The sequence below is a fragment of the Oncorhynchus gorbuscha genome, linkage group LG06, assembly GCF_021184085.1.
Source record: "Oncorhynchus gorbuscha isolate QuinsamMale2020 ecotype Even-year linkage group LG06, OgorEven_v1.0, whole genome shotgun sequence".
NCBI lineage: Eukaryota > Metazoa > Chordata > Actinopteri > Salmoniformes > Salmonidae > Oncorhynchus > Oncorhynchus gorbuscha.
In genome coordinates this window covers 91,371,258-91,396,257 of record NC_060178.1, presented here as the reverse complement: position 1 = coordinate 91,396,257, position 25,000 = coordinate 91,371,258, and the positions used below count along the sequence as shown (strand labels likewise).

Here is a 25,000-nt window from a genome sequence, read left to right as displayed (position 1 = left end):
GGGAGAGAGAGAGAGTAGGGGGAGAGAGAGAGAGAGAGTAGGGGGAGAGAGAGAGTAGGGGGAGAGAGAGAGAATAGGGGGAGAGAGAAAGAGTAGGGGGAGAGAGAGAGTGTAGGGTATTACCAGGGGGTGGTGTGAGCTGGATGTTGTGCTTCTGGCAATATCCCTTGGGTAGGATGGCATGGGAGGAAGCATGGTAGCAGAACCAGTCAGACCCATCACCCGACCCATCTGTGCCATCAATGCCCACCATCAGGTAGCCATCCAACAGCACCTGGGAGAAAAGAGAGAGAGTAACAACAGTTACCTTGCTACTAGACTCCATTTCAAGGTAATCCAAGATGGTGTAGCAGTTGGACGTGTGTTTTGTCATATCCTGTGTAAATAATAGTTTTCCTCGTTTCCCCCCCATATTTTTTCATATATATTTTAAACTCAATTTTAATTTACGGACTGAATATACTCTCCTGCAACCCGCCTCACCCAATGTGGTACGGATCTGCTATTTTTATACTTTAGAACCAGAACCCCCATCAGAAGCAAGCCAGCTAACTAACTAGTAGTCAGTTAGCCACGGCAAGGGGTCTTCACCGTTGACTCGGACACCAGCCAGCCTCAGCTCGGTCAATACCTGCCAGACTGCACAGCGCGATATCAACCCAGAGCATATCGGACTGTTTTTACTCAACCACATCTCCGGATTCGTACAGCAAGCTCTGGACCTTTACACCGGATCATCGCACCTAGCAAGCTGAAATCTGAATGGCTACTCCTGGCGAACGTCTTTGTCCCGAAGCAAGCAGCAGTTAGACTTGAGCTAGCCTCGAGCTAGGCCCATCTCCTGGCTAGCTGAAGAGGTCCATCAGCTAATTCTTGGGCTACAATACCTCTTCTGCCAATTGGCCTGGACCCTTTATTGCCGACACGGAGGCCCGCCGATCCATCACAACTGGTCTGCCGACGTAATCGTCCGAGGTGGTTTCAACAGGCTTTTCCATTGCGATGTCGTCAAAAATCCATCTGCTGACCACGCCCACTATTTTTCTGAATTACCGTGTCTCCAGCTTGCCAAGCGTAGTAGCGACTACCGAATGGCTCCCTGACTCACCTATTGCTGCTCATTGGACCCTATGATCACTCGGCTACTCATGACTTTCCCTAATGTCAATATGCCTGTCAACTGCTGTTTAGGTTAGTTATTATTGTTTTATTTCACTAAAGAGCCCCCAGCCCCATCCTAAATGCCTTCAATAGCTCTTTTGTCGCACCCTCCACACATGCGGAGACCTCACCTGGCTTAACTGGTGCCTCCAGAGACGCAACTGCTCTCATCGTCACTCTGCCTCAGTTTACCTCCACTGTCTTATTATTACTCACATCCTACCACACCCTTGTCTGTACATTATGCCCTGAATCTGTTCTACCATGCCCAGAAATCTGCTCCTATTATTCTCTGTCCCCAACGCAATAGACGACCAGTTCTTACAGCCTTTAGCCGTACCCTTATCCTACTCCTCCTCTGTTCCTCTGGTGATGTAGAGTTTAACCCAGGCCCTGCAGCCTCCAGCATCACACCAAGGTGCTCTCATTGGTTGACTCCTGTAACCGTAAAAGCCTTGGTTTCATGCATGTTAACATCAGAAACCTCCTCCATAAATTAGCTTTATTCACTGCTTTAGCATGCTCCTCCAACCCAGACGTCCTAGCCATGTCTGTAAATGTAAATGTATCCTGGCTTAGGAAGTCAACCAACATTTTTGACATTTCCATCCCTAATTACAACATTTTCCGTCAAGACAGAACTGCTAAAGGGGACGGAATTGCAATCTACTGTAGAGATAGCCTGCAGAGTTCTGTCATACTATCCAGGTCTATGCCCAAACAGTTCGAGCTTCTACTTTTCTTTAAAAGTCTCTCCAGAAATAAGTCCCTCACTGTTGCCGCTTGTTATAGACCCCCACAGCTCCTAGCTGTGCCATGGACACCATTTGTGAATTGATAGCCCCCCCATCTATCGTCAGAGATCGTACTGCTAGGTGACCTAAATTGGGATATGCTTAACACGCTGGACGTCCTACAATCAAAGCTAGATGCCCTCAATCTCACACAAGTTATCAAGGAACCTACACCAGGTACAACCCCAAATCCGTAAAACATGGGCACCCTCATAGATATCATCCTGATCAACTTGCCCTCTAAATACGCCTTTACTGTTTTCAACCAAGATCTCAGCGATCACTGCCTCATTGCCTGCGTCCGTAGTGGGTCCGCGGTCAAACGACCAACCCTCATCACTGTCAAACGCTTCTTAAAACACTTCTGCGCACAGGCCTTTCTAATCGACTTGGCCCGGGTATCCTTGAAGGATATTGACCTCATCTCGTCAGTAGAGGATGCCTGGTTGTTCCTTAAAAGTGCTTTCCTCACCATCTTAAATAAGCATGCCCCTTTCAAAAAATGTAGAACTAAGAATATATATAGCCCGTGGTTCACTCCAGACCTGACTGCCCTTGACCAGCACAAAAACACCCTGGCGTACTGCACTAGCTTCGAATAGTCCCCACAATATGCAACTTTTCAGGGAAGTCAGGAACCAATACATGCAGTCAGTTGGGACAGATATTTCAAACAGAAATTTGCACTCTGCAGCACTAATTCCACAGAGTTTGGAGACACTGTAAAGTCCATGGAGAATAAGAGTACCTCCTCAAAGCTGCCCACTGCACTGAGACTAGGAAATACTGTCACCACTGATAAATCCACAACAATCGAGAATTTCAATATTGCCCCTGGCAATCCCAAACCCAGTCAACAGCTCCGCACCCCCCCGCGCTTCTCCTTCACCTAAATCCAGACAGCTGATGTTCTGAAAGAGCTGCAAAATCTGGATCCCTACAAATCAGCTTGGCTAGACAATCTGGACCCTCTCTTCCTAAAATGATCTGCTGCCATTGTTGAATTCCCTATTACTAGTCTATTCAACCTCTCTTCGTATCGTCTGAGATTCCTAAAGATTGGAAAGTGGCAGCGGTCATCCGCCTCTTCAAAGGGGGAGACACTCTAAAGCCAAACTTTTACAGACCTATATCCATCCTGCCCTGCCTTTCTTAAGTCTTCGAAAAGCCAAGTGAACAAAGAGTTCCCTGACCATTTTGAATCCCACCATACCTTCTCCGCTATGCAATCTGGTTTCCGAGCTGGTCACGGGTGTACCTCAGCCACGCTCAAGGTCGTAAATGATATCATAACTGCCATCGATAAAAGACAGTACTGTACAGCCGTCTTCATCAACCTGGCCAAGGCTTTCGACTCTGTCAATCACTGTATTCTTATCGCCAGACTCAACATCCTTGGTATCTCAAATGACTGCCTCGCCTGGTTCACTAACTACTTCTCAGATAGAGTTCAGTGTGTCAAATTGGAGGGCCTGTTGTCCGGACCTCTGGCAGTCTAAGGGGTGCCACAGGGTTCAACTCTCGGGCTGACTTTTTTCTCTGTATATATCAAAAATGTCGCTCTTGCTGCGTGTGATTCTACGCAGACGACACCATTCTGTATACATCTGGCCCTTCTTTGGACACTGTTAACAACCCTCCAGACGAGCTTCAACGCCATACAACACTCCTCCCATGGCCTCCAGCTGCTCTTAAATACTTGTAAAACTAAATGCATGCTCTTCAACTGATCGCTGCCAGCCCCCGCCTGCCCGACTAGCATCACTACTCTGGACGGTTCTGACTTAGAATATGTGGACAACTATAAATACCTAGGTGTCTGGCTAGACTTTAAACTCTCCTTCCAGACTCCTTCACTCATGCTGCCAAACATACCCTTGTAAAACTGACTACCCTACCGATCCTTGACGTTGGCGATGTCATTTACAAAATAGCCTCCAACACTCGACTCAACAAATTGGATGTAGTCTATCACAGTGCCATCTGTTTTGTCACCAAAGCCCCATATACTACCCACCACTGCGACCTGTATGCTCTCGTTGGCTGGCCCTCACTACATATCCGTAGCCAAACCCACTGGCTCCAGGTCATCTGTAAGTCTTTGCGAGGTAAAGCTCTGCCTTATCTATGCTTACTGGTCACCATAGCAACACCCACCCGTAGCATGCGCTCCAGCAGGTATATTTCACTGGTCATCCCCAAAGCGAACATCTCCTTTGGCCGCCTTTCCTTCCAGTTCTCTGCTACCAATTACTGGAACAAATTGCAAAAAAAAAAAATCACTGAAGTTGGAGACTTATATCTCCCTCACTAACTTTAAGCACCAGCTGTCAGAGCAGCTTACCGATCACCGCAGCTGTACACAGCCCATCTGTAAATAGCCCATCCAATCAACTACCTTCCTCATCCCCATATTTGTTTTTGTTTTTCTGCTCTTTTGCACACCAGTATTTCTACTTGCACATCATCCTCACATATATCACTCCAGTGTAAATGGCTAAATTGTAATTACTTCGCCACTGTTGGCCTATTTATTGTCTTGCATTCTTACTTCATTTGCACACACTGTATACTGATTTTTCTATTGTGTTATTGATTGTACATTTGTTTATCCCATGTGTAACTCTGTTGTGTTTGTCACACTGCTTTGATTTATCTTGGCCAAGTCGCAGTTGTAAATGAGGCCTTCCTGGTTAAATAAAAGGTTAAAAAATATATATATTTATTTTTAACAGGTTGAATCACAAGTTTGCTGGACAGAAGAAGCCATTAAAACACTACACAGCTGATTTAAATAATCAAAGCTTGATGATGAGTTCATTTCAATCAGATGTGTAGTGCTAGGGCAAAAACCAAAACATGAACCCCTTGGGGTCCCTAGGGCCGAGATAGGGAAACCCTGCTTTTAAACAGTTACAGTTTAATGGCTGCGATAGGAGGACATTGAAGATGGATCAACAACATGAGTTACTCCACAATACTAACCTAAATGACAGAGTGAAAAGGAAAGCCTGTACAGAATAAACATATTCCAAAACATGCAACCTGTCTGCAATCAGTCACTGAAGTAATAATGCAAAAACTGTGGAAAATAAATTATGTCTTGAAAAGAAAGTGTTATATTTGGGAGAACCACTCTTTATATTTTCAAGCATGGTGATGGCTGCTTCATGTTATGGGTTTTGCTTGTCATCGGCAAGGACTAGGGAGTTTAAGATACAAATAAATGGAATAGCGCTAAGCACAGGCAAAATCCTTGGGAAAACCTGGTTCAGTCTGCTTTCCAACGGACACTGGGAGACAAATTCACATTTCATCAGGACAATAACCTAAAACACAAGGCCAAATCTACAGTGGAGTTGTTTACCAAGACATCATTGAATGTTCCTGAGTGGCTGAGTTACAGTTTTGACTTAAAATCAGCTTTAAAATATATGACAAGACATGAAAATGACTGTCTAGCAAAGATCAATAACCAACTTGTTTTTTAAAGAATGTGCAAATATTGTACTATCCAGGTGTGCAAAGCTCTTAGAGACTTACCCAGAAAGACTCACAGCTGTAATCACTGCCAAAGGGGATTCTAACATGCATTGAATAATTATCTAAAATCAAGATAGAACACCAATTTATTTTTAATCTTCCTTTGAAATTAGAGTATTTTGTGTAGATCGTTGACAAAAAATTACAATTAAATCCATTTTAATCCCTAATTTAATACACTATAAGTACAATTGTGCAAATACTTATGACACCCTTAAATGGAGGGACTAGATACATAGTGCTTTAATTTCTAAACCGAAAAACATGAAAATACCCTCAAATAAAAGGTGACATTCTGTTCTGTCACCTCATATAAAACATTTAATATCAAGTCCAAAGTGTTGGAGTATAGAGCCAAATTAAGTGTACATAGACAATATTAGTTAAAAGATTACAGCATTGCAGCCAAGAATGAGAATCCTCTCAATCATTACCTTGTGTATAGTGGCCACACAGATGTTGCCCAGGTTTACAGGATTGATGGCCTCCAGCTTCATTCCCACCTCAAAGAAGCCTCCTTCCATGTACACAGTCCTGGGCTGTGGGGGGGGTCATAGAGAGGCATAACAGTGTTATAAAAGTCCAGTCATGAAACAAGCCGTTGTGGCATGCAGAAACACAGCACTCTATTTGTGCATCTTTTGCAGACTCCTCTGGTATTAGTCAAATGAGCTATAGATAGACATTGATTAATATGATCAGTCTGTATACTGACCTTCTTAAACAGCATGGGGACGCTATCACAGTACACCTTACGGAATGTTGGGTGGTCAATGTCTGTGGAAGAACATTTCATATTATCAACCTTCAACTTTATCAACAGAAAACAACCCCCCCTCCCACGTGCACAAGTTGGTTTAATCCCGTACCAGCCAGTTTGATGACATGACCCACTTTGCTGGACCAGCCCACTGGGTGCAGAAGGGGGCTCCACATATGGCACCAGACATCAGAGAGGGGCTCCCCTTTGGCCTCCTGCTCCCCGTCCTCATAGACCAGTCTTAGGCGGCCTCCGGTCACAGTGTCAACCACTGCCAGCCGTGTCCGGCTCACCAGAGTGCGGTCCACCACCTCCACACGCATGCCAGTACGGAACGGACACTTCATACTCTCGGCCAGCTGAGAGAGAGAAAGAAGGAGAGAGAGAGAGAGAGAGAGAGAAAGAGAGAGAGAAAGAGACATGCAGAGAGAGAAGGGAAGGCCATTACAGAGACAAGGGGCAGTGGTGGAGAGATGTGGTAATTTGGTTGGTTCTACCACAAAGAAAAAGTATGTCTGACACACGTTACCTTCATATAGAAGTCCACAGGCAAAGTTCTGGCTCCAACCAGCCGGTTCATCAGATACTCCTTCCAGTCAGAGATGTTCTGGTGCACAGCTAGAAAAGGGACATACAACCAATAGTGTGCATTCGGAAACTATTTAGACCCCTTCAATTTTTCCACATTTTGTTACGTTACAGCCTTATTCTAAAATTGATTAAATTGTTAGTTTTTCTCATCAATCTACACATAATACCCCATAATGACAAAGCAAAAACAGATTTTTAGAAATGTTTGCAAATTTATAAAATATAAAACACTGAAATATTACATTAAACATAAGTATTCCGACCCTTTACTCAGTACTTTGTTGAAGCACCTTTGGCAGTAACTACAGCCTTGAGTCTCCTTAGGTATACCATGCTGGTCATTTATGAACATTTTAACATCTTGGCCATGTTCTGTTATTATCTCCACCCAGCACAGCCAGAAGGGGACTGGCCACCCCACATATGCTCGCTCTAATTCTCTCTTTCTTTCTCTCTCTCGGAGGACCTGAGCCCTAGGACCATGCCCCAGGACTACCTGACATGATGACTCCTTGCTGTCCCCAGTCCACCTGACCGTGCTGCTACTCCAGTTTCAACTGTTCTGCCTTATTATTATACGATCATGCTGGTCATTTATGAACATTTGAACATCTTGGTCATGTTCTGTTATAATCTCCACCCGGCACAGCCAGAAGAGGACTGGCCACCCCACATACCCTGGTTCCTCTCTAGGTTTCTTCCTAGGTTTTGGCCTTTCTAGGGAGTTTTTCCTAGCCACCGTGCTTCTACACCTGCATTGCTTGCTGTTTGGGGTTTAAGGCTGGGTTTCTGTACAGCACTTTGAGATATCAGCTGATGTACGAAGGGCTATATAAATAAATTTGATTTGTATGACGCTACAAGCTTCGCACACCTGTATTTGGGGAGTTTCTCCCATTCTTCCCTGTAGATTTGCTCAAGCTCTGTCAGATTGGATGGGGAGTGTCGCTGCACAGCTATTTTCAGGTCAATGGCTGGGCCACTCAAGGATATTGAGACTTGTCCCGAAACCACTCCTGCGTTGTCCTGTTGGAAGGTGAACCGTCGCCCCAGCCCGAGGTTCTGAGCATTCTGGAGCAGGTTTACATCAAGAATCTCTCTGTACTTTGCTTCGTTAATCCTTCCCTCGATCCTGACTAGTCTCCCAGTCCCTGCCACTGAAAAACATCCCCATAGCACGATGCTGCCACCCCCTCTGAGATCTATGGACAATTCCTTCGACCTCATGGCTTGTTTTTTTCAACTGTGGGACCTTATATAGGCAGGTATGCTTTTCCAAATCATGTCAAATCAAAATCAAACTTTATTTGTCATGTGCCGAACACAACAGACCTTACCGTGAAATGCTTACTTACAAGCCCTTAACCAACAATGCAGTTCAAGAAAGATTTCAGTTTATTTGGTAAATATTTTCTTAAGTAAAAAAATAATGAAAAAACAATAAAATAACAATAACGAGGCTATATACAGGGGGTACCTATACAGAGTCAATGTGCTGGGGGTACAGGTTAGTTAATTGTACACATAGGTACTGGTAAAAATGACTATGCATAGATATGTAAATAGTCCGGGTAGCCATTTGATTAATTGTTCAGCAGTCTCATGGCTTGGGGGTAGAAGCTGTTATGGAGCCCTTTGGTCCTAGACTTGGCGCTTGGTAATCCGGTACTGCTTGCCGTGTGGTAGCAGAGAGAACGTTCTATGACTTGGGTGACTGGAGTCTTTGACAATTTTTTGGACACCGACTAGTATATAGGTACTGGTGGCAGGAACTCGGCCCCAGTGATGTACTGGGCTGTATGCACTACCCTCTTTAGCGCCTTCAAGGTCAGATAACGAGCCGTTGCCATACCAGCCCGTGATGCAACCGGTCAGGATGCTCCTGATGGTGGAGCTGTAGAACTTTGAGGATCTGGGGACCAATGACAAATCTTTTCAGTCTCTTGAGGTGGGAAAAGGTGTTGTCATGCCTTCTTCACGACTGTCTAGGTGTGTTTGGACCATGACAGTTTGTTGGTGATGTGGACACCAAGGAACTTGAAACTCTCGACCAGCTCCACTACAGCCCCGTCAATGTTAATGAGGGCCTGTTTGGCCCGCCTTTTCCTGTAGACCACGATCAGCTCCTTTGTCTTGCTCACATTGAGGGAGAGGTTATTGTCCTGGCAGTCTCTGACCTCCCTATAGGCTGTCTCATCATGGTCGGTAATCAGGCCTACCACTGTTGTCATCAGCAAACTTAATGATGGTGTTGGAGTCGTGTTTGGTCACACAGTCGTGGGTGAACAGGGAGCACAGGAGGGGACTAAGCACGCACCCTTGAGGGGCTCCAGTGTTGAGAATCAGCATGGCAGACGTGTTGTTGCCTACCTGTACCACTTGGGGGCAGCCCATCAGGAAGTCCAGGATCCAGTTGCAGAGGGAGGTGTAGAGTCCAAGGGTCCTTTGCTCAGTGATGATCTCTGTGGGCACTATGGTGTTGAACGCAATCAATTGAATTAACCATAGGTGGACTCCAAGTTTGAGAAACATCTAGATGTAAACAGGATGCACCTGAGCTCAATTTCAAGTCTCATTGCTTTTTGTTTCAAGTGCATTACTTTTAATTTAAAAAATAAATAATGTATACATTTTTATTGGCAATTTTATTTATTTCAACCTTATATAACCAGGTAGGCTAGTTGAGAACAAGTTCTCATTTGCAACTGCGACCTGGCCAAGATAAAGCAAAGCAATTCGACACATACAACAACAAAGAGTTACACATGGAATAAACAAACAGTCAATAATACAGAAAACAAAGTCTATATACAGTGAGTGTAAATTAGATAAGATAAGGGAGTTAAGGAAATAAATAGGCCATAGTGGCGAAGTAATTACAATATAGCAATTAAAACATTGGAATTGTAGATATGCAGAAGATGAATGTGCAAGTAGAGATACTGGGGTGCAAAGGAGCAAGATAAATAAATAAATACAGTATGGGGATGAGGTAGATAGATGGGCTGTTTACAGATGGGCTATGTACAGGTGCAGTGATCTGTGAGCTGCTCTGACAGCTGGTGCTTAAAGCTAGTGAGGGAGGTAAGTGTTTCCAGTTTCAGAGATTTTTGCAGTTCATTCCAGTCATTGGCAGCAGAGAACTGGAAAGAAAGGCAACCAAAGGAGAAATTGGCTTTGGAGGTGACCAGTGAGATATAACTGCTGGAGCGCGTGCTACGAGTGGGTGCTGCTATGGTGGCCAGTGAGCTGAGATAAGGTGGGGCTTTACCTAGCAGAGACTTGTAGATGACCTGGAGCCAGTGGGTTTCGCGACGAGTATGAAGCGAGGGCCAACCAACGAGAGCGTACAGGTCGCAGTGGTGGGTAGTATATGGGGCTTTGGTGACAAAACGGATGGCACTGTGATAGGCTGCATCCAATTAGTTGAGTAGAGTGTTGGAGGCTATTTTATAGATGACATCGCCAAAGTCGAGGATCAGTAGGATGGTCAGTTTTACAAGGGTATGTTTGGCAGCATGAGTGAAGGATGCTTTGTTGCGATATAGGAAGCCGATTCTAGATTTAATTTTGGATTGGAAATGCTTAATGTGAGTCTGGAAGGAGAGTTTACAGTCTAACCAGACACCTAGGTATTTGTAGTTGTCTACGTATTCTAGGTCAGAGCCGTCCAGAGTAGTGATGCTAGTCGGACAGGCGGGCAGGTGCGGGCAGTGATCGATTGAATAGCATGCATTTAGTTTTACTTGCATTTAAGAGCAGTTGGAGGCCACGGACGGAGAGTTGTATGGCATTGAAGCTCGTCTGGAGGTTAGTTAACAGTGTCCAAAGAGGGGCCAGAAGTATACAGAATGGTGTCGTCTGCGTAGAGGTGGATCAGAAAATCACCAGCAGCAAGAGCGACATCATTGATGTATACAGAGAAGAGAGTCGGCCCCAGAATTGAACCCTCTGGCACCCCCATAGAGACTACCAGAGGTCCGGACAACAGGCCCTCCGTTTTGACACACTGAACTCTATCTGAGAAGTAGTTGGTGAACCAGGCGAGGCAGCCATTTGAGAAACCAAGGCTGTTGAGTCTGCCAATAAGAATGTGGTGATTGACAGAGTCGAAAGCCTTGACCAGGTCGATGAAGATGGCTGCACAGTAATGTCTCGTATCGATGGCAGTTATATCGTTTAGGACCTTGAGCGTGGCTGAGGTGCACCCATGACCAGCTCTGAATCCAGATTGCATAGTGGAGAAGGTACAGTGTGATTCTAAATGGTCGGTAATCGGTTTGTTAACTTGGCTTTCGAAGACATTAGAAAGACAGGGTAGGGTATATTTGTAGGGGTCCAGATTTTGCAGCTCTTTCAGAACATCAGCTATCTAGATTTGGGTGAATATAAAGAAACACAAATTACAACTTGAACAGGTACATCCTTTTATCCCCTTATACTTATTGAAACACCTCCCTCCCCTTAACAACAAAAGCAGCACACATAAAAATGTAATAAAACATACAATTGGAAATCATAAATATACGCACATATGCACACATACAGTACCAGTCAAAAGTTGACACCTACTCATTCAAGGGTTTTTATTTATTTGTACTATTGTCTACATTGTAGAATAATAGAAGACATCGACACTATGAAAAAACATATGGAATCATGTAGTAACCAAAAAAAGTGTTCAACAAATCAAAATATATTTTAGATTCTTCAAAGTAGCCATCCTTTGCTTTGATGACAGCTTTGCACACTCTTGGCATTCTCTCAACCAGACTCATGAGGTGGTCACCTTGAATTCATTTAAACTAACACCTGTTGAAAGTTAATGCGTTTGAGACAATTTTGTTGTGACAAGGTAGGGGCGGTATACAGACCAAGTCTTTTTACCAAAATTTAAAGAACTTCAAGTGCAGTCGCAAAAACCATCAAGCGCTATGATGAAACTGGCTCTCATGAGAACCACCACAGGAAACCCTAACCCAGAGTTCATTAGAGTTACCAGCCTCAGAAGTTGCAGCCCAAATAAAGTTGAAGTCTGACATTTACACCTTAGCCAAATACATTTTTTTTAAATGCAGTTTCACAATTCCTGTCATTTAATCCTAGTAAAAATGTCCTTTCTTAGGCTAATTAGAATCACCACTTTATTTTAAGAGTGTGAAATGTCAGAATAATAGTAGAGAGAATGACTTATTTCAGCTTTTATTTCCTTCATCACATTCCCAGTGGGTCAGAAGTTTACAAACACTCAATTAGTTTTTGGTAGCATTGCCTTTAAAATTGTTTAACTTGGGTCAAACATTTCAAGTAGCTTTCCACAAGTTTCCCACAATAAGTTTGGTGATTTTTGTCCCATTCCTCGTGACAGAGCTGGTGTAACGGTGTCAGGTTTGTAGGCCTCCTTGCACGCACACACCTTTTCAGTTCTGCCCACATATTTTCTATAGGATTGAGGTCAGGGCTTTGTGATGGCCACTCCAATACCTAGACGTTGTTGTCATCAAGCCATTTTGCCACAACTTTGGAAGTATGCTTGGGGTCATTGTCCATTTGGAAGACCCATTTGCGACCAAGCTTTAACTTCCTGACTGTTGTCTTGAGATAATTTCCATGCCTCATGATGCCATTTATTTTGTGAAGTGCACCAGTCCTTCCTGCAGCAAAGCACCCCCACAACATGATGCTGCCACCCCCGTGCTTCACGGTTGGGATGGTGTTCTTCGGCTTGCAAGCCTCCCCCTTTTTCCTCCAAACATAATGATGGTCATTATGGCCAAACAGTTCTATTTTTGTTTCATCAGACCAGAGGACATTTCTCCAAAAACTATGATCTTCGTCCCCATGTGCAGTTGTAAACTGTAGTCTGGATTTTTTTATGGAGGTTTAGGAGCAATGGCTTCTTCCTTGATGAGCTGCCTTTCAGGTTATGTCGATATAGGACTCGTTTTGCTGTGGATATAGATACTTTGTACCCGTTTCCTCCAGCATCTTCACAAGGTCCTTTGCTGTTGTTCTGGGATTGATTTGCACTTTTCTCACCAAAGTACGTTCATCTCTAGGAGCCAGAACGTGTCTCCTTCCTGAGCAGTATGATGGCTGCGTGGTCCCATGGTGTTTATACTTGCGCACTATTGTTTGTACAGATGAACGTGGTACCTTCAGGCATTTGGAAATGGCTCCCAATGATGAACCAGACTTGTGGAGGTCTACAATTGTTTTTCTGAGATCTTGGCTGATTTCTTTTAATTGTCCTATGATGTCAAGCAAAGAGGCACTGAGTTTGAAGGTATGCCTTGAAATACATCCACAGGTACACCTCCAATTGACTCAAATTATGTAAATTAGCCTATCAGAAGCTTCTAAAGCCATGACATCATTTTCTGGAATTTTCCAAGCTGTTTAAAGGCACAGTCAACTTAAAGTATGTAAACTTTCTGACCCACTGGAATTGTGATAGTAAATTATAAGAGAAATAATCTGTCTGTAAACAATTGTTGGAAAAACAAAGTAGATGTCCTAACAGACTTGCCAAAACTATAGTTTGTTAACAAGAAATTTGTGTTTAAATGACCAAGTCATTTAAGTGCATGTAAACTTCCGACTTCAACTGTAAATGCTTCAGAGTTCAAGTAGCAGACACAGCTCAACATCAACTGTTCAGTGGAGACTGCGTGAATCAGGCCTTCATGATCAAATTGCTGCAAAGAAACCACTACTAAAGAACACCAATAATAACAAAAGACTTGCTTGAGCCAAGAAACACGAGCAATGGACATTAGACCGGTGGAAATCTGTCTGATGAGTCCAAATGAGAGATTTTTGGTTCCAAACGCCGTGACTTTGTGAGACAGATGGTGGACAGATGATCTCTGCATGTGTGGTTCCCACCGTGAAGCATGGAGGAGGGTGTGATGGTGCTTTGCTGGTGACAACCTTTGTGATTTATTTAGAATTCAAGGCACACTTAACCAGCATGGCTACCACAGCATTCTGCAGCGATATGCCATCCCATCTAGTTTGCGCTTAGCAGGACTGTAATTTGTTTATCAACAGGACAGTGATCCAACACAATTCCAGGCTGTGTGAGGGCTATGTATGTCTAAGAGTGTGTAAAGCTGTCATCAAGGCAAAGAGTGGCTACTTTGAAGAATCTCAAATATATTTTGATTCGTTTAACACTTTTTTGGTTTCTACATGATTCCATATGTGTTATTTCATCGTTTTGATATCTTCACTATTATTGTACAATGTCAAAAAAAGAAAGAAAGAAAAACCCTTGAATGAGTACATGTGTTGAAACTTTTGACTGGTAATGTACATACACAAAAATAAATCTAAAATATCAAAACATGCTATCCCTTCCCTCCCACACCCTCTCATATCCCCTGTTGGCCAACATTCATACTCCTGATAAATGGAAGGCTACTGTTCAAAAAAGGAAATTAAAAGGCTGCCATCTCAAGAAAACATTATCAGTACAACCTCTCAAAGTGTTTTTTATAAGTGTAGGATTTTCAATTAAGCAAGATCTGCCAGCATGCTATGAGGGAAGCAAACTTTACAACATCTGCTTTACTTTTAGTGAGACTAGGCAACAAAGATGGAACTCCAAATATAGCAATCAAAGGACAAGCCTGCAGGTCAATATCTAGAATTTTAGAGAGAGTATTAAAAAAGAATGACCAACAATCAGACATCTTAGAACATGAATAAAACATATGGGTGTGGTCTGCCGAAGTGATTGAACATCTATCACGTCATTTGTGTCTGGGAGGAATTTTCTTTGGTGTAGTGAATTCTGTGCAAGACCTTGAACTGAATTAAACTTAACCGAGCATATGGAGTTAAGCCTAAGGGCCTCCTTGTTGATTGGAGAGGGTTCAGAGGAAAGCATAATATCATATAATCTAGTAATCAGAAACCTAGGTCAAATGTTCATTTTAACAGATTGGATTCTGCCAGCTAAGAAGAGGCAGACTATCCAAGCGTTGTAAGTCTGCTTTAACTCATGTGACTAGACTTGCTAAGTTTATTTTATGGAGGGTAGCCAGAGAATGTGTTATATTCACACCTCAATAGGAAAAACCAGAGGGCGACAGACGTAAAGGCAGTGGTGTTGAAGGGAAAGCATTCATTTTTCTGAATGTTCAATTTGTAACCTGAGAATGATCCAAATGTGTTTAAAAAATGCATCGTTATCGACACAGGGTTAGTGATATATAATAGTAGATAATCTGCGTACAGTGACACTGTGTTCTTCACCAGCTCGGTGGATTCCAGTGAAAGATGATGATCATCATTTTAAGGCCAAGGAAAGCAATTCTATTGCAAGTGCAAAAAGGAGTGGGGACATAAGGCACCCTTGACAGCTCCCTCTGGATAGGCGGAAGTATTCGAATGTTGAGAGTTGGTGTTTGCGCGAGCCGTAGGAGCAGAATAGAGCATACGTATCCGTGAGATGAAATTGGACCCAAAACCAAATCTTATCAAAACTGAAATAAATAATCCCACTCCACCAGGTGGAAAGCCTTCACTGCATCAAGACAAGCAACCATTTTAGTGTCTGGAGAGAGAAGGAGAGAGTATAAATGTTCAAAAGATGACGTACATTGGAAAACAGTTGTCACCCTTTGATGAAACCGATTTGATCATCAGATATGACATCCTGGAGCCAGGGTTCCAACCGGCATGCTAGAACCTTAGCTAATAGTTTAACATCAGAGCTCAAAAGTGAAATGACCTTTATCTTTCTTGAGTATAAGTAATATGGAGGCTTGAGTTAGCGTCGTGGGGAGAGAGCCCTGTGATAACGAGCCGGTGAACATACCTAATAATAATGGGGCGAGTTGATCTGGGAATTTTTTTGAATAATCGATTGGGAAGCCATCAGGGCCTGGGGCCTTGCCACTTTGCATTAACTTTAGACCCTTTGTTATCTCATCTAGATGTTAAGGGTTGTCCAGAACTTCACTGATGTCCATACTAAATGGATGGAATATCCAAGTTATCTAAAAAGTTGTCCATAACCGTAATATCTGATGGGGGTTTGGATTTGTAGAGGTTAGAATAAAATGGACACAAAACTTGAATAAATATTAGAGGGATCACTTGTAAGATTACAGGAAGAGTTATATAACTGAGATGCTGACTGGCGTTTAAGTTGGGGTGCCAAAAAGCGGCTGGCCTTGTCACCATATTCGTAGTACGTCCCCTTAATTTGTTACAACAGAAACTCTGCTTTATCAGTGGAAAGTAGATTAAATTGAGTTTGAAGTTTCAACCTCTATGCGTATAGTCAGGGGATGGTGAAGTTTGGTGAAGCGGTCTATTGCCAGGATTGAGTCCAGCAGTTCTTGAAATTATCTTTCCCCGTAATACAGATTTGAAAGTCTCCCAAAGAAGATAGGGGGAGTTGTTGTTATTTTTATTCCTTTGAATGAATACATATATGTTAGTTGAAATAAAAAGTTGAACAATTCTTTGTTAGACAATAGGGCCATGTTAAATCTCCAAGTCAAATGGGTTTTTTTGTGTTCGGAGTGAGAGCCAGAATGTCCAGAATGTGGGGGAATGGTCCGAAATTACAATATCAGAATATTCTGTAGTTTTAACTGAGGGGAGAAGGGCTCTAAAAAAAATGTAGTCTATGAGTGAGTAGGCTTGATAAACATGAGAAAAGTAGAAGTCTTTTGTGACAGGGTGGGGGAAGTGCCATGGATAAACACAAACAATTTGGGTCGTGAATGTAGAAAGAGCTTTTGCCATCCCGGAAGGAGTAAGTGTTCTGGGATTAGACCGGTCGAGTCATGGTTCAATAACACAGTTAAAGTCCCCACCAAAGATGAGACGGTGGGTGTCAAGATTAGGGAGAGAGGCGAAAAGAGATCTCTTAAATCTAGTGTCATCCCAGTTAGGGGCGTAAACATTTGCAAGTACTTCAGGGGTCTGGAAGAGTGTCCACTAACTATTGTATAACGTCCTCCAGGATCTGAAATGATCTGAGAGGGTGAAAACTGTGCCTGTTTGTGAATCACTATTGCGATTTCCCTGGCTTCGCCGTTAAAATTAGAATGAAAAGCTAGTCCAACCCAGGCTTTACGCAATCTAGTGTGGTCGTTAACACATATTTAATTTCTTCAAGAAAAGCACCTATAAGTATTCAGGCTGTTCAGATGTGAAAATACTCTGAAGCTCTTAATTAGCCCTCCACAACATGCAAATGTTCCATGTCACCAGTCTGACTGGAAGCCCCAAAATATCATGCTGACTTGTTGTTGAACTAGACATGAATCCTTATAAGAGGAGAAGTCAAATGAAGAAAAATGAGGAAGAGAGATTGAGAGAGAAGCTACATGAAAATAAAACATTGAATTAAACAAAAACTTAGAGAAACAGAGCACAAGAATCATTGGATAATACCAACATAACCCACCTCCTCACCCATTCTCAACATACACTAAAATAAAATATAATTGATAGTACAACACCATTCAAAGAAAAAATATATATACTAATTTTAAACTTAGCAGCAGAAATTCTCTCTTACTCGGCATCCGTTGATTACCCTTAGTGAGGTCTAACCGACCTAAGAAAGAAGTTAAATACACCCTTGAAATTAAAAAATAAAATATGTCAGTAAGTAAGTGTACAATTTGGGTTTTGGCCACACTTTAAATAAAAGAGTATAACCTTCAGATATTGAAAAATGTTAACAGTGATCAGTGGCATTTCAATAGCCATAATATGAATGTAGTCCACTAGGTGTCGCCACATGACTGAGTAATGAGAAACATTCTAAAGTAGGCTATAAATTGTTACAAATGTCCTTAGGGGGAAACAATGAAATAACAGTATACAAATGGACAACTAGCATTTTGGATATGTACAATTAAGCAAACGAACCAGGGGTCTAAACTCCTCAGCTAGTGCAACAATTAAACAAGAGTAAAATTGGAAGAGTGATAGTTTTAGATTCCAATGTCGTTGTGGAATCCAAGATAAAGTGAATGTGACTGAGGACCATCAGTGACCAGGGCCTGAATACATATGTAAATAAGGTATTTCAGTTTTACTTTTTGTTAGAAATTAGCAAGAATGTCTAAAAACCTGTCATTATGGGGTATTGTGTGTAGATTGATTAAATAAAAATGTGTCCTCATCAATTTTAGAATAAGGCTGTAACGTAACAAAATGTGGAAGAAGTCAAGGGGTCTGAATGCACTGTATTGATCCACTAGCAAAACATTTAATGAACCCACTTTTTTTTAAAGTGTAATCAAATTGTTGCACTTCTTCAGATACTGCTTAATAAAAAAGATTTCTCATTACCCACATTTTTTAAATATTTTTTGTACAGAAATGTTAACTAAAACTTTTAGACCTATAGTACTCTATACCTGCGGAGGTCACTCACCCTGTGGTGGCACCAGCAGCTTGCCGGTCATGGCACACCATCCGATGGGGTACATGTCTCCAGAACCCAGGCTGCACCAGAAGTCCTGGCTGCTGTCCTCCTCAAAGCCCTCGTACCTCAACCGAGCTTTATAGCCTGGAAAACAGAGAGGAAGAGGTCAATTAACATTCAGTCCATGACAAAAAAAAATCATAATAATCATGTTTGATGTCTCAGGATGCCTCCTAAATGGAACCTTGTTCTCTGTGTAGTGCACTATATAGGGAATAGGGTGACATTTTTACATGTCTCATCAATCAGTTTCAGAGTATTTGGCTGACCTGCAAGTTGGATGATGCTGGCGATCCAATACACTTTACTGGGCAGGATGGCACTAGTGTTCAGGACCTCTACCTTTAACCTCACTGTGATGTCATCCCACTGGGCACAGAGTGGTGCCTGCGGGGGAACAGCAGCAACGTTAGTTCACCAGTAGAATAAAGAAAGCAATTTATTGCTACGCAACTTTAAAATAGAATAGTATTGTAATAAGTGCAAAGGAAGACTTGCATGTCTGAAGCAGGCCACTGAAGCAGCAAGAGAGCCTGCCTTCTCCAGGTAAGCACCCCAGTCAAAGTTTCCTGTTGCTGCAACTATATGACAAGGGGAATAGGGAGAACCAACAGGTCTGTCTCAGAAAGGCACTAAATGCTTCCCCTCTTCTAACTTACATATAATGATTGAGAGGATTTTTCTTCCTGGCTGCAATGATGTGATGTTTTAACTAATATTTTCAATGTACACTTAATTCTGGTAGCTTCATTAAATAGTACCCACAAAACAGTAGTCTCAACGTCAACAGTGAAGAGGTAACTCCGGGATGCTGGCCTTCTAGGCAGAGTTCCTCTGTCCAGTGTCTGTGTTCTTTTGCCCATCTAAATCGTTTCTTTTTAATTGGCCAGTCTGAGATATGGCTTTTTCTTTGCAATTCTGCCTAGAAGGCCAGCATCCTGGAGTCGCCTCTTCACTGTTGACGTTGAGACTAGTGTTTTGCGGGTACTATTTAATGAAGCTGCCAGTTGAGGACTTGTGAGGCGTCGGTTTCTCAAACTAGACACTAATGTACTTGTCCTCTTGCTCAGTTGTGGACAGGGGCCTCCCACTCCTCTTTCTATTCAGGTTAGAGACAGTTTGCGCTGTTCTGTGAAGGGAGTAGTACACAGCATTGTACGAGATCTTCAGGTTCTTGGCAATTTCTCACATGGAATAGCCTTCATTTCTCAGCACAAGAATAGACTGATGTGTTTCAGAAGAAAGTTATTTGTTTCTGGCCATTTTGAGTCTGTAATGGAATTCACAAATTCTGATTTTCCAGATACTTAACTAGTCTCAAGAAGGCCAGTTTTATTGCTTCCTTAAATCAGAACAACAGTTTTCAGCTGTGCTAACATAATTGTAAAGGGGTTTTCTAATGATCAATTAACCTTTTAAAATGATAAGCTTGGATTAGCTAACACAACGTGCCATTGGAACACAGAGGTGATGGTTGCTGATAATGGGCCTCTGTACGCCTATGTAGATATTCCATTATTTAAAATGTTCAAATCATTAAAAAAAAATTTTTTTTTTACATCAGCCATTTCCAGCTACAATAGTCATTTACAACATGAACAATGTCTACACTGTATTTCCGATCAAGTGTATGTTTTTTAATGGACAAAACAATTAGTTTGTCTTTGAAAAACAAGGACATTTCCAAGTGACCCCAAACTTTTGAATGGTAGTGTGATTTATTTATATATAAATAAAAAACACCTTGAGGAATAACGTGTGTACACACACACATTATTCTCAGTATTATTTATTTGTGTTTATTTTCTCCTTCTTTAAAAAACAGTCATATTGTTATTTAGTCATAGTGTTCTTAGTTTAAATGTGTGTTGCTGTTCCTGTCCATTAGTGTTGTGTATTTTGTCATGTTCTATGTTGTGTGGACCCCAAGAAGAATAGCTGCTGCTTTTTCAACAGCGAATGGGGACATTCTCACTCATTATTTTTCACGATTCGGGCATGATTATCCGTAATTATACATTATTTACCATTAATTTCAATTGGGCACAACATAATCAAAAGCAAACTGCAAATGGGCTCCTGAGTTGCGCAGCGGTCTAAGGCAGTCTCAGTGCTAGAGGCATCACTACAGACCCTGGTTCGATTCCAGGCTGTATCACAACTGGCCGTGATTGGGAATCCCATAGGGCAGCATTCAATTGGCCCAGCGTCGCACGGGTTAGGCAGTCATTGTAAATAAGAATTTGTTCTTAACTGACTTGCCAGGTTAAATAAAGGTTAAACAATCCAACAAGTTTGTAGAGTCACAAGCTTGGAGTCATTGTGTGCTAGAAATATGGAACCAAATCTTAAACTTTTCACTACTTTATTACACTACAAGTGAAATTGTCAAAATACTTAAGACACCTTCAAATGGGGAGACTAGATACAAAGCACTTTCATTTCTAAACCGCAAAACAGATATGACAATGTCGCCTCATATGAAACATTTTCTCTCAAATCCAAAACGCTGAAGTATAGAGCCAAATTAAAAGTTAGGCTTTTCCACTACTCCAGCAATGTAAAAGCCCTCCAAGTGGTCTCACCATCCTGTCCAGTAGAGCAGGAGCTGTTGTCCTGACTGCTCCCCAGAGAAGCAATCATGTTTCCCATCTGGGTGGACCAGGCAGTCTTAATCAGCACCTTGGCCTTCTTGGTGGGAGGCTTTCCCTGGAGAAAATAAAACATTGAGTTAAGCCAAGGGTGATGCTATATAAAAGGCTTTATAAAAGGCTATACAGTATAAAGTCTATAAACATCTAGCCTCACCACCTGTACCACACAGAAAGATATTCTCTCTCACCTGAAGTCGTGCCAGGATAGAGGACTTCTTGCAGTTGGAGGAGTAGGCTCTGGAGCAGGAGACACTGCAGAAACGCTTGGTCTTGGAATAGAAGGTGTCTCTGGTCCCGCTGAAGCCACACATCTCACACACCACTGTGTAGGGAAGAGGATGAGAATATGTTACAGAACAGATCGGTGGTTTTGGTGATCCATGATGAGTATCCTTGCCTGGAATTTTATATCAGCAGGCTAAATAATTAACTTTATATCAACAGGCTAACGCAGTCTTCCCTCACCCGGTCCGTCATCTATAGTGAGAGCAGAGTAGTAATCTCCAAAAGAATCATCCATCTCATCTTCATCATCTTCATCTTCATCTTCATCTTCGTCGTCATCGTCATCTTCTGCATCAGTGTCATCCGACTGCAGAGGTCCCCCCTCAACATCCTCCTTTCAGAGAGAGGAACAAGGTTGGGTAAGAGAGAGGGTCATGTATGATTTGAACTATTCTGAAACATGGGAACTGTGCTTCAGCTATTAAATAAACTGTCTTTAACATCAGATTACCAACCTTATGTTATAAATCTAGCAAGCTACCGCTTGTTTACAAAAGTATAGTATTGCGCTGTTTTTTCTCAATGTCAGATGGACACTGACACACAACACTAACGGTCACATACTCACCGTGTCATATTCCTGTGGTTCTACAGGGACGCCACGTCTCTGGGCTTTGGGGGTGCACACGTTGCAGCCGAAGCCCTCACAGGAGGTGCAGGGGGGCCGTATGAACACTGTGGGGACAGCCCCATCCTTCAGCTTCAGCTGTCCTTTGGCAGCGAGAGCCTTGAGGACGGGGTAGGGCTTGTTTTCAAAACACTCCTTACCAAAGTGTTCACAGCAAAGCTGGGAGTTCGGCGAGGCGGTCCAGTTGCTCCGAGTCCGCTGGACCTGCTTCTCCCATTTGTGAAACTCCTCTGTGTCATTGTTAGGGAAATTATACAGAGTAACACCATCTTCCCACGACTTGCCACACCCATACGCCACACAGCGTTCGGGCATCGTCTTCTGGCACGTGATTGGACTGTTTTGAGAATGACGTCAGGCAGTCAAAGTCTAGAGTCAGGGCTTCCTTCTTGTTGCCTCCTGTGATGTCATACCACTGCTCCTGGGGCTGCACTCTGTAACCAAAGGGGCAAGATTGAATTTGACATCACATTATTGGTTAAAATGGGACCTGTGCTCCTTGCATCAGAAGTATATTCTATACTTTAAACAAAATCTTAATTTCTTCATGTCTTCTCTAATATCGAACATAAAAATAATTGCACATCCAGTGGCATTCAACAATTAACACATTAGTTTGCTACCTTGCTAGCTAGCAAGCTAACAGAGTATTAGTGCAGTAACCTCGCTATGCGTTTCTCCGAATCTATTCTACCACTCACCAACACTGTAAAAGCAATCTTAACTTTCGTTTATTAGTATTCTAGCAATGTACACTTGAATCCCTTCGCTTTAAAACAACTTTGCAAAATCAGCCTCAGTAACACATGTTAGTCACCTACCGCTTCTTCGTGTTTATTCCTGTGAAAGGTATTCTGGGAGTTGTAGTTTTCCGCTGCTTCAGGCATGCCACTGCTATCTGGATTGGTGGTATTGTATAATCAGAAATATTTTGGCATGATCAACCAATCAATCAATTAACCAATGTAATCGATCAACTTATATATCAATCAACAATTTATTGCTCACATATACCCTCTAATCATATATCATTGGAACACTTAGATTCACAGTTATCCATCTGACACATTTTCAGAATGCTCAGGTCAACATAACTTTGACCATTGACCTCTAGGGTACATATAAGAATTACATGTATTAGTTCCTTTAAAAATGAACCCCTGATACATTTGAAACTTTGTTTGACAAGTGGTTCTGAAAGGTCATGAAATTACCTTACAAATTATATATAATATAACCCACTTTGAAAGCACTACCTTCAATTATTGGCCCATATTGTGCCATAAATGTTATAATGTTGGAAGCTGAGCCATACAATTCCATGTAGTGAGGCAGCTATGTTTTTGGATTGTAACTTTGGTGATAGAGGCACCAAATTGCACACACACAGCTAAAACAGGGTTCTAAAAAGATTTGTAGATACAGGGCCATCACAGTATTCACACATTAACCCCACAGAAGTCAATAATCCAAGGTAGGCAACAACACATCGCCACGCTGACCATCAGGGGGCCCCACGGGGGTGTCTGCTTAGCCCCCTCTGTTAGCAATTTATGTTATTCTTCAATAACACAAACTCCAAAGCAAATCGGGGGGAGTAAAATAGGTTTATTCAAAGAGGACAAATCATATGGGGAGGTAGATTGTCATTCTCCCCTGTCCTCAGTGATGCCACAGAACAAAGGGACAGCATGTAGTTTTATAACCCAGCCCTAGCCTGTAGTTGACCAATTAGAATTCCTTGCAATAAAAATAGCCAATGGCCAAATAACAAGTATCCTATTTCAGAAGACATATTCCTCCCATGTCTCTGAACCAGTGATCAATAATTCCCTATTACAGAAAAAACACAATTTCCCTTAATCGTTATTACTCTATTGACTTCTTGTCCTTTTGACCTCTCGTCCTCTGTCTCTGCGTTATGTATTTATCTTCGACATATTCTTACACCTCCTGTACGCCCTGTTCACCCACGACTCCTTGGCTGCACACAACACCAACACCATCATCAAGTTCTCTGACAACACGACAGATCACCGGTGACAATGAGGCAGCCTATAGGGTGGAGGTCAAAGACCTGGCAGTGTGGTGCTACGACAATGACCTCTACCTCAAGAGATGAGGAGATGAGGAGATGATCATGGTCTACAGGAAATGGAGAGGCGAACACATCCCCATCCACATAGATGGGGCTGTAGTGGTGCAGGTCCTAAGCTCCACTACAATGTCCAATTCATAAAGGAATGAACATGTCCACATCACTAATGAATTAACATGTTCCACAGATACCCACACAGTTGTGAAGAAGGCATAACAGCCTCTTACCCCTCAGGAGGCTGAAAAGATTTGGCACGGGCCCTCAGATCCTTAAAAGGTTATACAGCTGCATTATTGAGAGCATTCTGACTAGTTGCATCACTGCTTGGTTCGGCAACTGCAAGGTACCTGACTGCAAGGCACTACAGAGGTGATGAGTACAGCCCAGTACATCACTGGGGCCGAGCTCCCTGCCATCCAGGACCTCTATACCAGGCGGTGTTAGAGGAAGAACAAAATAATTGTCAAACACTCCTGCCACCCTAGCCATTGGCGGCAGGTAGCCTAGTGGTTAGAGCGTTGGACTAGTAGCCGAAAGGTTGCAAGATCGAATCCCTGAGCTGACAAGGTAAAAATATGTTATTCTGCCCCTGAACAAGGCAGTTAACCCACTGTTCCTAGGCCATCGTTGAAAACAAGAACTTGTTCTTAACTAACTTACCTAGTTAAATAAATGTAAAGTAAAAAATTGACTATTTTCTCTGCTATCGCATGGCAAGCGGTACCAATGCACCTAGTCTGGAACTAAAAGGACACTGAACAGCTTCTACCCCCAAGCCACAACACTGTTAAATAGCTAATCAAATGGCGACCTGCACTGGACCCTACACACTCACTGGACTCTACACACAAACTGGACTCTACACACAAACTGGAATCTACACACACAGACACACACACACTGGACTCTACACACACATACACTGGACTCCACACACACTGGACTCCACACACACACTGGACTCCACACACACACTGGACTCCACACACACACACACTGGACTCCACACACACACACTGGAC

General features: G+C 42.5%; 1 protein-coding gene across 4 annotated transcripts in view; it reads right to left on the bottom strand.

Annotated features, from left to right (window-relative positions):
- The window catches only part of l3mbtl2 (L3MBTL histone methyl-lysine binding protein 2), a 74,228-nt gene that overhangs the window by 28,319 nt on the left and 20,909 nt on the right, over positions 1–25,000 (bottom strand). For 3 of the 4 annotated variants that reach the window (XR_006839368.1, XM_046354520.1, XM_046354523.1), the window contains exons 2-14: positions 22,702–22,778; positions 21,821–22,314; positions 21,433–21,586; positions 21,156–21,289; positions 20,899–21,022; positions 18,812–18,894; positions 18,583–18,700; positions 18,263–18,397; positions 6,788–6,876; positions 6,368–6,617; positions 6,214–6,275; positions 5,933–6,037; positions 124–274 (exon numbers count right to left, since the gene is read on the bottom strand). Coding sequence is in view for 3 of the 4 variants with exons in the window: in XM_046354520.1 (XP_046210476.1) it covers positions 124–274; positions 5,933–6,037; positions 6,214–6,275; positions 6,368–6,617; positions 6,788–6,876; positions 18,263–18,397; positions 18,583–18,700; positions 18,812–18,894; positions 20,899–21,022; positions 21,156–21,289; positions 21,433–21,586; positions 21,821–22,195 (1,780 nt within the window). In the remaining variant the exon portion in view is untranslated. Of the gene's footprint in view, positions 1–123; positions 275–5,932; positions 6,038–6,213; positions 6,276–6,367; positions 6,618–6,787; positions 6,877–18,262; positions 18,398–18,582; positions 18,701–18,811; positions 18,895–20,898; positions 21,023–21,155; positions 21,290–21,432; positions 21,587–21,820; positions 22,315–22,581; positions 22,779–25,000 lie in introns of those variants that run through there. The other variant, XM_046354521.1, reaches the window with a different exon arrangement.